Raw genomic sequence first — 18284 nt, forward strand, 5'->3', positions numbered from 1 at the left:
GGAGCCCTGCACTCGGCCGGTGGCCCCCTCTCCCCCGGGAAGGCCGCCCCTCGCCGCGCCCCGACCCGGCCCTACCTGAGCTGGCGCGGCTCGCAGTCCACGCCGGGCAGCAGCAGCCGGGCCGCCTGGCGGACGTCGTCGCTGTCCATGGAGAAGCTGCGGCGGTGGCCGGCGTGCGCCACGGCCACCCGGATCCACTCCATCAGCGGCGGCAGCACGAGGAAGGGCCTGCGCGGGAGGACGGGAGAGCGTTAGGGCGGCCGGGTGGCGGGGGCTGCTGGCTCAGCCCCCCCCCCCGCCCCCCCCCCCCCCCCCCCCCCCCCCCCCCCCCCCCCCCCCCCCCCCCCCCCCCCCCCCCCCCCCCGCTTTCCCAGGGGACCCTGACTCTGAATTCCCGAGTGGTGAGAGAACCTTTGGAGACATCCTGATCGCACCGGTGACCCGGGGCCAGGCTCTCCTGAGTCTTTGGGCCTCAGTTTCCTCATCTGCAAAACAGGGATACCATGTGACGATCCTGCGAGTGTTATCTCCCTCAGAGATCATGTGAACACACAGGAGATGGCTCACTTAAAGCACCAAGCACAGGGACTGGCACTTAGTAGAAAACCCAGAAAACGCCTGCGTTTGGGGCTCCCCATTCTGGACAGGGCCCTTAAGTGTCCTCCAAATCTCCCTTCCCATCTCCCCTGGCTCCCCTCGTGGAGCTCTCCCAGCCCCAGCTGTGCTTGAACACCAAGCTTGCAACAGGCTTTTTAGCACCTGAGAAAGGCGCAAAGATCCACGTGAGCACACGGCCTCCCCGGGAGCCAGGTGGCTGCCGGCGCGGCGGGCAGAACTGCGGGCGCCTGGGGGCCTGGCCACACCCTCAGACCATCCGGGAGCTCGGGTTCCCCACCCGCTAATGAGACCACAGCAGGGGGGCAGTTTGTTGCAAGAATTCACCTCTGGCTGCACCGTCCATTGTAAGTGTAATACATTTGTGCCAACTTCCTGTTTCTTCCAGTGAGGATTATAAACTTTGGCCTCCCATTAGGGTTGCTGGGCCTCCCATTAGTGTCGCTGGGTTGGTGGCAGAGCTTTTGAAAAACACTTGATACTTGAGTCCTATCTCAGGGATTCTGACTGAATTCATCTAGGATGGGGCTAGATAGTGGTAGTTTTTAAAACCTCCCCCAGGGGTGCCTTCAGTGCCCATCAAAATTATCTGGAGGGTGTGTTAAAATAAACCCACCCCCAAGGTATCCGATGCAGTCGATTGGAGAGTCAGACGGGAATCTGCCTTTCTAATGGGTCTCTGTGTGATGTTGATGCTGCTGGTCTGGGGTCACTCTCAAAGGGTTGGGGTGTGTGTGTGTGTGTGTGTGTGTGTGTGTGTGTGTGTGTTAAAATGTAGATCCCCTGACCTCATCTCCAGTGATGCTGATTTTGTCAGGTCCATGAATATAATTTTAATAAGCAGTCCCTAGGATACTAATTTAAGTAGACCAAAGAACACACATTGAGAAATGTGTTGTGCGGACCAAAAAGTTTTCCTGTATTCAGCAGAGCCATGGCTAGGGTGAGGCAAGAAGGGTACCTATGGTGCCAGACTAAAGGAGAACAGGTCTTGCAAATATGTTCTAGGCACCTCTCCTGCCTCACCTTGACCCCAGTGCTGCCATTCAGTCCAGCATGGCTGCAATTGGGTGGAAAGAGGGTGGTAAATGGAGGGTTGCCAAGGCAGCACACTCCTCACAGTATAGAAGCATCATGAGCTCCCCACCAAGTTTTTGGTGGTGAGTTTCAGTTTGCCTAGAAAGCAAGCTGTCTATCCACTGTTAATGTTCAACAGCTAAGTTTTTCACATTCATCTCGATTACTCCCATTCATGATCTCATCCAAATGCTTAGGACCAACCTACAAGCTAGTTATGATTATGCCTATTTTCTAGATCAGGAGAATGACATTTATTGAGGTTAAGTAGCATGCCTTGGATTACACGGTTAGCAAGTATGAGAGCTGGGAGTCGGACCCAAGATGTCTGAGAATGTACAGCCTGAGTGCCATGATCCCATGTGATATTGGCATTCTCTTGTCTAACTTCCCAGCATGCACTGTAACCAGCATGCACCTGTTACCCAGAAGAGCTAGCTGATCCGGTCATATTCCTTCGATGGCACGCCATTTTCATTTCCAGCCATACAGCTCTGACCCCTGTCTGTAAGGCCTCCAGGTTTTAAAAAATCTACACCCCACTTACTCTTCCAGCAACACAGCAAATCCTACCTTACCCTAAACATTTCTCCTGATGATCCACCCACTGGCCTTACCCCTGGCCTTGCAGATGCCTCACTGGAAGGTAAACTCCATTGGGGGCAGGGACCTGGGTCTGCTAGATTCACTGATTAAGCCCCAGCCCCAGCACGGCCCTGAGCAGCCTGGAAGCACTTAATAAATATTTGTTCACGAGACAAAGATTTACTGATTTCCTACTGGGTGAAATCGAGTTTCAGAACCCATGGACCTGTGGGGCAGTCTCCCAGGGAATTTCTGCCTGAGTCAGCCTGCCACTTAGGCTGTCGCCCTCCTTCTCTCCTTCTCTCCATCACCTAAACTGAAACAGGCACTCAATAAACACACACTGACTTGGAATTGAATTGGATTCTACTGTCTCAGGTGAGCGGGACTTATTTTTGTCACCATGCCTTGGTCACTGTAGGAACCAACCCTGAGCGCTCAGAGAACTCTTCTCTGGGTTGTTTTTCGGAGGCGGCACCCACCACCCCATCCGGCCTTTCCTTTGCTCAGTGCCCCCCACCCCCGGCCCCAAGGGCAGCCCGGAACTCTCAGTCCCTGGGGGGCTGCGTCTAGTCTGTACACTGCAGACTACTCTTGGGCTCCTGTCTTTTATGTGAGATGCTGAGGCCCAGGGCACACCACCAGCTCCTGAATACTGAAGAGAGAAAGAGGCACTGTTGCCTTCAAGGTAACACCTGTACCAAGACAGCTGGCGAGCACCAGAATAAGAAACCTTGAACCCTAGGATTCCAGCCTCCTCTGGAATTTTCTCAGTACCTATTCTCCTTTCAACATTGCCTTCTCTCTCTCCGTCACCCTGACCTCAATAGTTTATAAGCTCATGAATTCTTTGCCAGCAGCTCATTTAAAAACTAGGGCCTTGAGTTAAGGAGAGTTAAGGATGGAGGAAGCGGAAGGAAAAAGACTGCATTCTCCCGATGTGTTTCTGAAGAGAACCATACTCCGCTGGCTACTGACTTTGTTCTGAAGTTGTCTGCAGTGACTAATGCCTAGAAGAAGCTTGAGAAGCCCACGGCTCCGTGAAATGGCTCAGACTGGGTGCACCACGCCGAATCACCGGGTACTGTGCATATGTCTGAAAATTCCCCGGCCCTGATTCAACCCCAGAGTTTTGGTTTAACATGTCTGGGTTTGGGGTCTGGGCATGTGCATTCTAATTTTTTTTTAACATTTATTTATTTTTGAGAGGCGGACTGAGACAGAGCACAAGCAAGGGAGGGGCAGAGAGAGAGGGAGACACAGAATCTGAAGCAGGTTCCAGGCTCTGAGCTGTCAGCACAGAGCCTGGCATGGGGCTTGAACCCACAAACTCATATGAGATCATGACCTGAGCTGAAGTCGGATAGGATGCCCAACCAACTGAGTCACCCAGGTGCCCCAGGGCGTGCGCATTCTAAATAAGCTCCTTCTGGGGTTTGATAACCCCAACTGGATGGCCTGAGATGAACAGAGGGAGGACCTGGTCCATGGCCCACTCAACCAGGGCAGTGGCCACTGAAATCTTTGCTGTGGTGTTCGAAGAGAAGGTCTGTGGGGTTGGGACCAGGGATTCTAGGAGGGAAGAGAAAGCCTAGGGTGGGCTTCTTGTAGCCTCAAGAGAGCAAGTCGGCTAAGGAAGGTTGTTGGGCTCCGATTTGAGTGGGAGGTGGAGAAGACACGTGGGTGGGGCCTTTCTGAAACACTCAAGAGAAAGCTGGTGAGGAGGGTGACGCCCAGAACTGAAAGGGAGAGTAGGGAGGAGTTGAGGGCTAAGAAGAATGGTTCCGGATGCGGGAGAAGCCTGGTTGTCTGGGGCTCTGCTGAACCGGATTCTAGCCCTGAATATGCTGAAAGCTCGCTGTAGGACTCTGGCTCTGGTCTGAGAACGTTCAGGTTCTCAGTGTCTTCATCGATAAGGTGGATGGGCTTGGATCAGATGGTCTGTTTCAGGAGTCAGCAAACCTCTGTACAAGGCCAGATAGGAAATATATTAGGCTTTGCAGGCCACAGGGTCTCTGACACAACTACTCCACCCTGCCCCTACAGTGCGAAAGCATGTCTGACGGTGGGTCAGGGAAAGAACCTGGCTGTGTTCCGTGGAACCTTTATTCACAAAATCAGATGGTGGGTCACAGTTGGCCGACCTAGGGTCTATTTGGTTCCATCCTCCCTTAAAATTCTTGGAGTATGTTGAAATATAGCCAGTGTCCTGGGGGCTGAGGAAGAAGCCCTGAAGATGGGCAGAACATGGAAATCTCAGTAATGGGGACAGAAAGCTTTGGAGAGATTAGAAAACGGGAGCCTCCCACAAAGAGGTCATGGTTGTATTTGGGGACTACTGAATCGCAGGCATACCCAGAGGCAGTACCTGAGGAATAAGGTCAAGAATAAAACCCAAACCATGCCATGTGTGTGTAACTGATGACATGTCATCTGTTAATATCGCTTATTCATTCAACAATCCTTTAGGGATCATCTGTGTTGCAGGCACGCTTCTAGGAGCTGGAGCCAGAGTAGAGAGCAGGACTCGTCAGGTCCTTGATGTCACAGAACTAACAGTCTAAGAGGGATAACACAGATAAGGAAGATATAAACCAACAAGTAATAAAGCAATTACAGACCGAATAAACAGGGTTGGCAGAGGGGTGATGTGAAGACCTCTCTGAAGAGGTAGCAAAACTTCAAAGACGTGAAAGAATTGGCATATGTGAATGAGTGTATAAAGAGATGGATGTTCCAGGCAGCAGTAACATACTGTGCAAAGGCCCTGAGGCTGAAAGAAACCTTTGCAGCTCACTAAGAACTTTCACACGAGCATGGCCCTCCAGGGCAGATGGGGTGGCCAGGACATGAGTGAGGAAGGGTCATTGTGGTAGGCTGAAAAATAGCCCCCCCAAACATCAAGTCCTATCCCTTGGAATGCTGACAGCAAAAGAGACTGCTGATGTAATTCAGTTACAATCTTGAAAGGGGAAGAGTACCCTGGAATATTCAGGTGGGTCCTAAGTGCAACCATGGGGGTCCTTATAAAAGAGAAACAGAGGGAGATTTGGCACAGGTGATACTGAAGCCAGATGCTCTCTTGCTGGCATTGAAGATGGAGGATGAGGGGGGCACAACCCAAGGAGTGCAGCTCTAGGAGCTGGAAAAGGTGAGGAAATGGCTTCTTCCCTCGGGGCCTCCAGAACAGCCCTGCTAACACCTGGAGAATAAACGTGTGTTGTTTTAACCCACCAGGTTTGTGGGGACTCACTGTAGCAGCCACAGGAAACCATACAATCACAAAGCCAGGGGACTGCGAGGGTCGCAGTGGGTTAGTACGGAAACATGGACGACCCGGACGAGGAACAGAGGGCCAGCATTTCGGTTGAGAATGAAGGCATCCACAGGACTCTGGAATTTACCTCGGACACCTAAACAGCCTTGTTCTGGAGGGCGAAGAATACCTATTCATACGGGTTGCACTGTACCCCCTCCAAATGCTTATGTTGAAGCCCTAATTCCCAGTAATTATTAAAATGAGGCCATTAGGCTGGGGCCCAATTCAGTATGACTGATAACCTCTTAAGAAGAGGAGATTAGCGGGCACCTGGGTGGCTCAGTTGGTTAAGCATCTAACTCTTGATTTCGGTTCAGGGCATGATTTCGTGGTTCGTAGGTTTGAGCTCCCCATTGAACTCCAAGCTGGCAGTGTGGAGCCTGCTTGGGATTCTCTTCTCTCCCTTTCTCTCTCTCTGCCTTCTTTCTCTCTGCCTCTCCCAGCTCATGCACACTCTCTCTCAAAATAAACAGACTTAAAATTAAAAGAAGAAGAGATTAGGACACAGAGAGAGACATCAAGGGTGTGTGTGCACAATGGGGCACGGTTTGAAAGAGAGAACAAGAGGGTGGCCATCTGCCAGCCAAGGAAAGAGGCCTCCGAAAAGAATCAAACCTGCTGACACCTTGATCTTGGACTTCCAGCCTCCAGCACTGTGAGACAATAAGTTTCTTCTTTTCACGGCACCTAGTCTGTGTTAATTTGTTACAGAAGCCCTAGAAGACTAGTACACCTGCGGTTTGACTTAAGTTCTGCCCTGACCTTAACGTTTTGGTCTGTGGTAGACAAATTTCACTTGAAAGCTCTTTAGAGATCTGATAGTTTTCAGTTCATTTCCTTGAACGTACTGACAACAGTGGATGAGTTCAAAGTCATTTGGAGGCCGTGCAGGGCAGAGGTTGGAATCAGAAACTCGGGCTTTGGAGAGAGAGGCTGACCAAGAGCTGGATTCCAGCTTCACCTTCTAGCCATGTGAACTTGAACAAGACCTTCAATTGTCGTGCCCGAATTCTCTCATTGGGAAATGGGGGATAGTAACAGTAGGGACTGAACAGGGAGCGGTGGGCTGAATAATGGCCCCCAAAGATGTCTCCATCCTAATGCCTACAACCTGTCAATGTTATCTTATCTGGCAAAATGGACTTGGCACATGTGATTATAAGTCAAGGATTTTGAGAAGAGAAGCCCAGCAGGAATTATCCAGGTGGGCTGTAAATGCAATCACAAGGGTCCTTAGCGGAGGGTGGTGAGGAGGTCAAAAAAGGGAGTTATAGGGCTCCTGGGCCCATTAACCATCGACTCTTAGTTTTGGCTCAGGTCATGATCTCATGGTTCATAAGTTTGAACCCCATGTCTGGCTCCACATTGAGAATGTGGAGCCTCCTTGGGATTGTCTGTCTCCTTCTCTCTCTGCCCCTCCCTTGCTCGCTCTCTAACTCTCTCTCTCAAAATAAATAAATAAATAAGCATTTATAAAAATTAGAAGGGAGTAGGAGGTGTGAAGACAGGGGAAGTATCTGGATGAATGGAGGAAAGGGGCCAGGAGCCACAGGATGCAGGGGCCCTTCTGACCACGGAATGTAAGTGCCCTTCCAAAGCTCTAACAGGCAAAGTGATCCTCCCCTGGAGCCCCCAGAATGTACCAGCCCTGCAGACACCTTCCCTTTAGCCCCGTGAACCTGATTTCCTACTTCTGACCCCCTGAGCTATAAGATAATACATCCGTACTGTTTGAAATCTTCACATCCCTGGCCATTTTTTAACAGCAGCCACAGGAAACTAGGACAGAGGGTTACTGTCAGAATCGAATGGATTGGTATACACAGCCTGGCACCTGGCACCAAGAAATGTCCCCTAGGTAGTAGCTGTGTTCGTCGGCGTCACCGGTGTGGCGTTTAGCATCACTCAAGTGTTCTCTGGGCTGGTGGAGGGAGAGCCTTGCTACACCGCTCCTGTCTTTTCTTTCTAAATCAACGCAAACCTCTGCAGTTGCTATGCCTTTCCTTTATACACTGTGTGGCCTTGACTTTACATCTTTGTTATTTGTTAAGTCTTAGGCTGGAGAGACATTTAGGTGTGTGAGTGTGATTTAGGAGCTCATAATGCCAGAGATTCAGGCAGTGAAGGAAAAGCAGCAAAATTGATAGTAGACAACATCCAAGGTTGGTTTCCATAGCAATACCCACTGTGATGTCCCTGTATTTGTGGGGGCTCCAAAGCTAGGAAGATGCTGAGGTCAGAGGTGGCCGTGGCCTATTTACTAGAATGACAGGGTCCTACTGTGCAAAGTATGGTTGGACTGCCCACGAGGGTGGCTTCTCCTGAGGGTCTGGAGTGGGAGAAGGAGGTGCTCTAGGTCAGTGCTTCTCGAACATGAACGTGCACATGCATCGCCTGGCATCTTGTTGAAATGCGGGTTCTGACTCAGTGGATCTGTGGCAAGGCCTGAGATTCTGCATTTGTAACAAGCTCTGAGGCAATGACGCAACTGCCAGAGTATGGACGACACTCTGAGTAAGCGGCCCCTAGGGCAGCATTATGACTCAAGCCGGGGAAGTTGAATTCTCTTATCTTGTTTAAGGCTGGGGAAAAAAAGCGAGTCCAAAAGTGAATCATCTGCAAGAGAGGGTAGAGGCCCAGGAGACAATGGAAGGGAAAAAGGAGCTCATTTGGATCCAGACCTCTTGTGAGCCTAGTTTATGAGCCTGCACCAAACTGCAAGGGAGGCGGGGCGAGCAGGTGTCTGGCAGTTTCCACTTTTTATCCCGGGAGGTGGGCTCTACCTCCCACCAGGATCCCCTTCGTCTTCCAACAATCTTATGAAACTGAAGCTCTCAGTCTCAGGGGGTTTGTTCTGACCCGAACAGCCGTCCCACTGTCTGATAGGTATTTTGCATTCATGACAGTGTTTATCAACATCCTGGGAATGTAAATACTTAGAAAGAATATATCTTTTCCATGTCAGCCTGGCTCAGCCAAAGTACCCAGATAGTCGCCAAGCCCAGTCTGGATGTTGCTGTGAAGGTATTTTTTTAAGACGAGATTAACATTTAGATGGTGGACTTTGAGTAAAGCGGATTATCTTTGCAAAGTGGTGGGCCTCATCCAATCAGCTGAAGGCATTAAAAGTAAAAAGCTGGCCTCTGACCACAGGAGATTCTGCCAGCCACCTGCCCTCAGACTTGAGCTGCAACATCAGCACTGCAGCCTCCTCTTTCTGCGCTGATTGGGGACCCCTTCACCATCACTGCAGTCGCCGGGGCAGGGTCCCACAGAAGACTGCGTCCCCACATCCGAGTGCACAGACAGACACACTGCTTGGAGGCTGTGACACAAAGGCATCATGGGGAGGACCATGCTTTTAGGGAAGAACAAGCCATTACATACCCAAAGGACAAACGCTTTGAGTGTGACAGTCAGCCCCGTGAATGGCTGATTATATAAATTCCCTGATGTGGCGCAAGGGCCAAGGGCCACTGAGTGAGGAGGTGACTTCTGCTAATCGTGCCCGCAGGCCCCGGTGGCTGACCTTGGAACCCCCTTTGGCCTTCCTGGCACACATTCTGAAGCAGGTGACCCAGGGGGCTGGAGGGCTGCAAATGGAGGGCTGAGGCCCCAGCAGGTTCAGGCAGAGCGAATATGATATATGAATAATGACTTTTTCCTCTGGACACCCTCACCCCTGCTTTCAGCTCCCTTCCCATCCTGGGAAGGAAGGGTCCTCCTCTGCCTGCCCCTCTGCTTTCCCTGGGGAGGACGCTCCATCACTCACCCCTCCTGCCCCATAACTCAGTCCCCCGCTCCTCTGCACTTTCCCACCAGCATCTAAGCATCCGACATGCTCTGCTCCCCACCGTTTGAACCGGAGAGGAGCAAAAACGGCGGAGAGGAGGAATTCACAGCTCTTCCGGAGCCTCAGTCTACACACTCTGTCTAGTGCTCCATCTTGGTGGTGGCGGGGGCCTCAGAATCTCCTGGGAACTGGTTAAAACGCATATTCCTGCCTTCCTGCCCAACTGCGGGGTGTATCGGTTTCCTGGGGGAGCTGTAACAGAGTACCGCACACTCGGTCGCTTAAACAACTGAAGTGCATTCTGGGACCGCGCCCGGGACTGGAAGTCCAGAGCCAGGTGCCAGCATAGGGAAAGCTCATTCCTTGCCCAGCATTCCTTGGCTTGTGGCTACATCTCTCCATCTCTGCCTCTGTGCACATCATCTCGTCCTCTGTGGGGGTGTGTTCACTCTCTCTCTCTCTGCTCTAAGGACACGTGTGATTGGATTCAGGGCCCACCCAGACAATCCAGGATTATCTCCCCACTGTTAGGACCCATAACTAAGTCACATCTGCAAAGACCCCTTTTCTTTATAAAATATAGGTTGCAGCGATCAGGGCCTTTATGGGACAACCACACTGGGCATCTGCCCCTCATTCTCTGCGGGGTTTCCGATGCCGGCCCAGGCAGAGGATGCCAGCTCCGAGCTTGGCAGCCCCGAGGCCCTTCCTTGCACACCACAGAGGGACCAACGGACCAGCCTGGCCCTCCCCTCTCTGGGCTGCTGGCCTCACGGCAGCCGGGCCTGGCAGAGGGGCGCAGAGCCTCTGTGGTGGGAACCTCATCCCCAGTGGCTGGAATGATAGCAGGGCCTGGGATATAAATGTCCTGAGAGGGGAGGTGGGGCTTCAGAAGCGGGGAAGCCACAGGCTCTGTTTGAGGTGCCCCAGGACCTTCCTCGCAGCCTTGAGCACAACAGATAAGCATTCCTGAGGTGGCAAATGATACAGGGACTCCCGTCCCAGGGGCGGTGGCTCCAGAAGCCTAACGGGGCAGGCCCTGGGCTGTGGCAGGCTGAGAAGCAAAGGCCAGGGAATGGGCGCAGCCCCTGCTTCCACAAGGATTATCACAAAAATCTGTAAAAGGGAGCACATGGCACCTGTACTGTGGCACTGGTGTGGAGGGAAAGGCACCCACTCTAAAGACCGAAGACCCTGCATTTGAGCCCAGGCTCCGTTGCTTGCTAGCTGTGGGACTTGGGCAGGTTGCTTCACTTCTCTGTGCCTCAGTTTCCTTGTATGTAACATGGGAGAAATAGGAAGGCCACGTCACGGGATTGTTGTGGAAGATGAAGAGAATCTCTGTAAGGTGCTTAGCACATAGTACATGCTCAACAAAGTCGCCTATTATTGAAGGCTCACTGTACGTGAGGCATGGTTTGAGCATTTGTCTTTCATTGGCTCGTTTGAGAAGGACGGGGACTGCAATGTAAGTACTGCTGTCATTATTCTGCAGATTCTTAAACAGAGGCACAGCGAGGTTATACAGCTTGCCTAAGGGGACACAGTTACAGGAGCAGTATTGGGATGTATATGGAGGCACTAGACCCAGAACTAGGGCTAGTAGCCACACATTCATTTCCAGGCAGAGGATACAGCATGTGCAAAGGCCCAGAGGCAGGCTGAGCCATAGTGCTTTGGGGGAACTCAGCTTACTGTGGCTGGAGCAGAGATGGAGGAGAGAGAGCAATGCAGGGGTGGACTGGTAGGGTCCCACTGGAGAGAGGGGAAAACACCACCTAGGGTCTTGTAGCTTCTGGAATAAAAGGGTAAAACTCCAATACTTCAATTTTCCCTCAGGGCTGCAGTGGAAAAGCACAAAATTAAAAAAAAGTATTTGAAAAGAAATGTCAAGAATAGATGGACAAAAACACCTCTGAGAATGCAAAACAAAAGGCTCACTGTAACTGTTTAGAAAGTTAATGGAGAATGTTTCTACTCTGGCAGAGACTGCTGGGTGTCCCTCCACGTGCATTTTCCTCTTCTTCCTTAGTAATAAATCCCCCACCAGTTAACTGGGCTCATAACAACCTAGCACACGTTTCTCAGCCTCCCTTATAGCTAGCGGACTGTTTTAAAAAAAATTTTTTTTAATGTTTTATTTATTTTTGATACAGAGAGAGACAGAGCATGAGCAGGGAGGGGCAGAGAGAGAAGGAGACGCAGAACCAGAAGCAGGCTCCAGGCTCCGAGCTAGCTGTCAGCACAGAGCCTGATGCAGGGCTTGAACCCACGAACATGAGATCTGGCCTGAGCTGAAGTCGGAGGCTTAACCAACTGAGCCACCCAGGCGCCCCAGCTGGCGGACTGTTCTTACAATAATAAAAGTTTCTTTCCTTCTTTCTTTTGTTCTTTCTTCTCCCTTTCACCTTTCTTTATTTTTAAAGATTTGGAAGATTAAAGATTATTTTTAAGTTTTTGTTTATTTATTTATTTTGAAACAGAGACAGAGTGAGTGCACAAGTGGGGGAGGGGCAGAGAGAGAGAGAATCCCAAGCAGGTTCCATGCTGTCAGCACAGAGCCCGGTGTGGGGTTCAATCCCACGAACCGTGAGATCATGACTTGAGCTGAGATCAAGAGTCGGAGGCTGAGCCAGGCAGGTGTCCCTAAGCAGAAGTTTCTTGTGAGACTTCTAGAAAGGTCCTTAAAAGGAGGCAGCCCAGTGCTCTCCGGTCTTCCATTCTGCCGGCAAGAATGTAGACGTGATGGCTGTTGCTAAAGCAGAAAAACTGGACAAGAAGCTGGAAGCCACATGTGGATGATGGTACAGCAGAAAACCTAGAAGGACTTGGATTTCTGACAGTTGCTTAGCTGGCCACACCTGGCCTGGATTCTTACTTTCAGGCTTTGTTTATATGAGAAATAAACTTCTATCTTGTTCAACGCCTGCTGTGTGGGTTTTCTGTCACTCATAGCCAAATCTAATTCTAACTGACACTAATCTCATTTCCCATACTGGTTCAATTAAATCTCTATGTCTTCCATTACTGTGTCGTCATGGATTTGAGTTTCTTTCTGTTTACCAAAGAAAGGCAATAACCTTTCCTTTAAATTTTTTAAAATAATTTTTTTTTGCGCATGTGTGCAAGTGGGGGAGGGGCAGAGGGAGAGGGAGAGAGAGAATTTCAGGCAGGCTCATGCTCAATGCAAAGTCAGATGCAGGTCGATCTCAGGACCATGAGATCACAACCTGAGCCAAAATCAACAATCAGATGTTTAACTGAGCCACTCAGGCACTCCAACTTTTGCTTTTAATAGTTATCTTCTAAAGACTACAAACTTAGAAACGTGAAACTATTTGTTCCCAGAAACTACATGTATTAAAATATTTGTTACAATGAATTGTTTGTTGATATAAGCTGTGAACTATGTCATGGGAAATTGAGTTGGTTCATCAACCTTGTGAAAATACTGCCAATGGCTTTGAGCTCATTACAATTAACCTAACTAATAAAAATAACAACACAGATGCTCTCGAAGTCAGAAACATATATCAAAGTCTTTATCCCTGCAAAAGTTCTCTTGCAAGGAGACATCGCACATTTAAAATTAAATCGATTTTATTTTATTTTAGTGATTTCTCTCCAGCTTCATTTAGATGTAGTTGACATATGACATTGTGTCAATGTGAGATGCACCGAGTGAGGATTTGACACATATATATTGCAAAGTCATTACCAGGGTAGGGTTAGTTCATGCATACGTCACCTCATGAAGCTACGATTTCTTTTCTGTTGAGAACATTTAAGATCTACTCTCTCAGCAACTTTCAAGTATGTAAGACGGTACAGTTAGCTATAGTCACTGTGTTGTACGTTATTAGATTCTCGGAACTTACACATCTTCTAGTTGAAGCTTGCAGCCCTTTAAAAATTTTTTTTTAATGTTTTTTTTTTTTGAGAGAGAGAGAGATAGTGTGAGCAGGGGAGGGTCAGAGAGAGAGGGAGACACAGAATCCGAAGACAGGCTCCAGGCTCTGACCTGTCAGTACATAGCCTGACGCGGGGCTCGAACCCACAAACCGCAAGATCATGACCTGAGCCAAAGCTGGACCCTTAACCAACTGAGCCACCCAGGCACCCCTGAAGCTTGTGGCCTTTGACCAGCCTTTCTGGTCCCTACCCTACCTCCCTACCCTTGGCAACCACCATTCTATTCTGTTTCTATCAGTTCAGCTGTTTTAGATTCTACATATATATGAGATCATACAGTATTTCTCTGTCTGACTTATTTCACTTAGGATAATGCCCTCAAGGTCCATCCATGTCGTTGTAAATGGAAGGAATTTCTTTATTTTTCTCATGGCTGAACAATATTCCAATAACAAATCGATTTTAAAACACCATGCAGAATCTTCTTTCTACCTTACAAAAAAGGGGGACAAAAGGACGACCAAGCATGGTCCAGAGCCTCCCCCTGGGTCATCCTTGGTGTCTGTGGCACCGGGCTGTGGCGTTGAGAAAATGATATTCTTGTGCTCTTGTGACAAACCGTTTGAACTCATATTATCCTGCATTTGGCAGTAGGACAGGATGGATTAAATTTGTGCTCCAGGCCTGATCAATGAGAACCCTATGGAAACAGATCTAAGACAGCTGACTCTGCCGGTCTCCTGGGCTCCACAGAAGGACTGAGTCAGAAGCGTGTTTTGGACCAGCTGTGTGACTGACTTGCCTCGCCTTGCAGCTCCGTGGGCCTCCAGTGAACTCAACAGTCGGGTTAAGAGACCAAAGAACCTTCTCATGTAGCTTAGAAGAATAGTGTAATATTTGGAAATAAATACATAAATAACAAATACTGACATTAGGAAGTTGCTGGGGGTGGGGGCAGCCATGAAGGAAGCTCCCTAGCAGAGCTTTCTGCTACAGTGCAAGTGTCCTATGTCTGTGCTGTCCAGCGCAAGAGCCACAGACCATACGTGGTGACTGAACACTGGGAATGGGGCTAGTGTGACTGCGCAGCTAAAGTTCTAATGATATTTATTTATTTATATTTTACTTTATCTTAATGTTTATTCTTGAGAGAGGCAACAGAGGATGAGCAGAGGAGGGGGCAGAGAGGGAGACAGAGAATCTGAAGCAGGCTCCAGGCTCCGAGCTGTCAGCACAGAGCCCGATGCGGGGCTCGAACTCACAAACCACAAGGTCATGACCTGAGCCGAAGTCAGTCGTTCAACCGACTGAGCCACCCGGGCGTCCCTAACGATATTTATTTTTAATTAATTTAACTGTAAATAGCCACTGGTGGTTAGCAGCTTTCTGTTGGGTAGTGCAGGTCTAAAGGATGCTGTTCAGGTTGGTGCATAATTTCAGATAGGAATCCTGGTAGAATGGTGTAGTGACCAGAGGGCGACAGTGTATATTAGGCAACCTAAGTTTTGATCCAATTTTTCCATTGTCGCGATCTATGTCATCATCATCATTCTCAGGATTTTATAGCACCCACCATTTCTTGAGTGCTTACAATGTGTCAGGCTCTGTGCAAACAGCTTAAACGTATGTTATTGCATTTAATTATCAAAATAGCCTTGGAAGATAATTATTATTCTCATCCCTATTTACAGATGAGCAAACTGAGGCTTAGCAACTTCAGAAGCTAAGTAACTTATATAGCATATTTAGATGGGAGCTAGGATACTGCAGCTAGTGGGCCAGAGCTGGGATTTGATCTCAAGTCGGCAAGAATCCAAAGTCCACGAGCTTAGTCATTATATGGGTTCTCCCAAGGACAGTGTGGCACTGACTAAGTCACTGAACATTGAGAAGCTTCGGTTCCTATCCGGGAAGTGAGGAAGGTAGGCGAAATGAACTTTAAGATCTGCTTAAGTAGGAAAAGGTCATGATTTCATACTTGCTTTCTGGGGTCGGGTGGAGGGCACTTTATATAATGAGTGCTATTATTTACAGATGTGACCATGGGACTTGAAAAGACCCTGACTGACCTGAGAATAGTCAATAATTTCCCCAGATGTAACCCTAGCCCTTGTTATAGACTGTTTTAAAAAAAACTCCTAGGTGACTCTGATCACCAGAAAGATCTAAGAGTATTAGCCTTGGATAGAACGTGCTAAAGTCAGAAATGATTCTTCTGTGAACAGTTTCTTTGGTAAAGATTATGTTGTGTGTGTGTGTGTGTGTGTGTGTGTGTGTGTGTGTTTAAATTAGATGATGAGAGCTTTAGAATGCATGTTTCCTTTTTTGCCCTGGAGGCCAGGAAACTCAAAGCTAAATTTTGCACTCAATTGCAGTAATAAACGTGAGGAGAGATTTTCTGGTGTAGAGGTCTTCTTTATATTAATAACATATTTTTTGGTATTGATATCCTTGCTTTGTGGCTCTGTTTTGTCTAACTCATACTGTGAGTCTAGCTCAAATCCTCTTCAGAGTTAGATTAGTTATAAATGAATATTAGGTAGAACATCACCTGTCTCAGATTATACCAAAGCCCCAAAATAACTGGAATAATAAAGTAAAAAAGAGAGTGTCACCATGTAGAATGGGGAGGACCTTTGAAAAGGTAGGTGATGGAAATAGGAATTTCCCAGTAAAAATGAAATAGAAAAGGAATGTGGAGAAAGGAAGGAAAGAAAAGAGAAATTCCTACAGAGGCTTAAAAATCAAGGAAGAGACTAGGGTAAAAAGAGGCAAAATTGGGGCCCATGCAAAATAACCATTTGGCCATTAGCAGATTTATGGGACCTCCACATGCATGAGAAGAAAACATATGTGCAGTTTTCTTCTCTAACTAAATGCTACCAATTTTACGTTTTGCTGAAACTGGAAGTGAGAGGCGACAGAAACCGATTCTAACAAAAGGAAGTGCAAAAGGGCTATTTTGTAGACTGGACTCTAGTACTATTTAGGAAAGGACTCCTGGTACAGGGAAGCGCTCCAGGGTGAGCCTCTCTGCCTACACATACAGAACATTCAGGGCTGTTAATCCAGGAGGTGGCAAGAAAACTGGGTGTCCCTGCTACCCACCCCTGACAAGCTGTCCAGCCCCCTCAGGGGAGGACCTACAGCCTCCCTCTCTAACTCAGCAGGTGAAGGGGTTGAGTTCTAGGGCCAGCCCCGGGGCAGGCAGAGAAATTACCAACCAGAGGAACCAAAGCACATCTCATCCAGGGATGAGCCTGTGCCAGGAAGGGAGGTCTGGCCACGTTGGGGGCTGCCCTTCTCTGAGTTGAAGGAATGCAGGCAGGAGAGCAGGTGAGGATGTCTGGATTTGGCTGGGCTGTGGGTGCTGGTTCTGAGTGGAAGCTGGGTGCACAGTGAGTGGATGAGGCATATGCCCACTGGTCCTTCCTGTAGGGCCACCCAGAGCGCAACGGGTAACAGGTGTGGAGGTACAAGTATACAGAAGATACACATTCAGGCATCTTCATGTACATCATGCATCCAACACATCTACTCTGAGTTGTTACCAATTTAAACATCAGGTTCAGAAAAACACAACTGGAAAGATAAGTCGGCTAATAAAACCCTGACATTGTCAGAGTCTTGTCCATTTCCTTTAAGCCCTCCAGCCCAAGCTGTAGCAATACCACAGAGTGCCTAAAGGGGGAGCCCCTGCACACATGCTCAGGGCACAGGCTCTACTCTCTCAAGGTTTTTCTCATTGGTTCCTTAAACCTGTTCTCATTTTGCTTCCACATTCTCAGTCTTGCTGTTTTCCTCTGCTCACCACGGGGTTGTGTCCAAGTCCAAAGATTTGGTTTCCTTAAATCTGATTATACACACTGGTCTCATGCCTTCCGCCTTTCTAAGTATGATCCCCATCTTGTGTCTTCCCAGGATCCAGCCTTTTCCCAGGGCATGGACTCGGTGAGGGTGGCTCCTGCATCGGGCTTGCCCAGTGCTACCAGCAGAAACCAGACTCATGCAATGGACGTAATGTAGATCACTGTATCGCCTTCTTCTTCAGAAAGAGCCACGCGGCAAGCCCATGCTAAGTACGCCTGATCACAGGGCTTCCGTGTTAACTCCATTGTCCAAACCACTAGAACCGGGAGCCCCGGAAATCATTAACCATGCTTATTTACATTATATTTCTCCCTTCTATGATACTGAGGACAGGGATTTTCATAGGAGCAGGTGCTAAGTAAATGTTTGCCAAGTTAAATTAATAGCTATTTCCAAGAGTGCAGGGCTCTGGAGTTGGACAGCTTCGGGTTTTTATCCTGCTGCTGTGGGTTAATGAGGCCGGCGAGTCACATGAGGCCCTGGTTCCAATCTGGAAATGGGGGTAACACGTGCCCTACAAACTAGCCTGTCACACAGAAGGCACTCAGTAAATTACAGCTGTTTTTAAACAGTGAAAAGTTGCATCTGAATTAGGAATTGGATGGGTTCTGGAAGCCCCAAGGAGCAAAAGAAGTAGGAGCAGATTTCAGCTCCAAATAAGTAAGACCTCAGAGGAGTTGCAGCAATCTGAAGCTGGAGTGGGAGGGAAGTCTCTAGGGCTGGTGCCCTGGTTGGACAATCCCGTGGGAAGGACATTAGGAAGGAGATGCAAACATCCAGGGGGTGGTTGGATTAGAGACTCCCAGCCCTCCACACCCTAGAGTCCCACACTCCAAATTTAACTGATTGGCTACTCTACACAGACTCTTTGAATTTCTTTTTAACATTTATTTATGAGAGACAGAGAGAGACAGATCATGAGCAGGGGAGGGGCAGAGAGAGAGGGATGCACAGAATCGGAGGCAGGCTCCAGGCTCTGAGCTGTCAGCATAGAGCCTTACGCGGGGCTCGAACCCACAAACTGAGATCATGACTTCAGCTGAAGTTGAACGTTCAACCGACTGAGCCACTCAGACGCCCCTACACAGACTCTTTGTGGAATTGGACCATGGC

General features: G+C 48.9%; 1 protein-coding gene across 5 annotated transcripts in view; it reads right to left on the minus strand.

Annotated features, from left to right (window-relative positions):
- The window catches only part of BTBD11 (BTB domain containing 11), a 312839-nt gene that overhangs the window by 77905 nt on the left and 216650 nt on the right, over window positions 1-18284 (minus strand). For 4 of the 5 annotated variants that reach the window (XR_003914531.1, XM_029954903.1, XM_029954902.1 and 1 more), the window contains exon 4: window positions 76-228. Coding sequence is in view for 4 of the 5 variants with exons in the window: in XM_029954903.1 (XP_029810763.1) it covers window positions 76-228 (153 nt within the window). In the remaining variant the exon portion in view is untranslated. Of the gene's footprint in view, window positions 1-75; window positions 229-411; window positions 556-18284 lie in introns of those variants that run through there. The other variant, XM_029954904.1, reaches the window with a different exon arrangement.

The sequence above is a fragment of the Suricata suricatta genome, chromosome 10, assembly GCF_006229205.1.
Source record: "Suricata suricatta isolate VVHF042 chromosome 10, meerkat_22Aug2017_6uvM2_HiC, whole genome shotgun sequence".
Lineage (NCBI taxonomy): Eukaryota > Metazoa > Chordata > Mammalia > Carnivora > Herpestidae > Suricata > Suricata suricatta.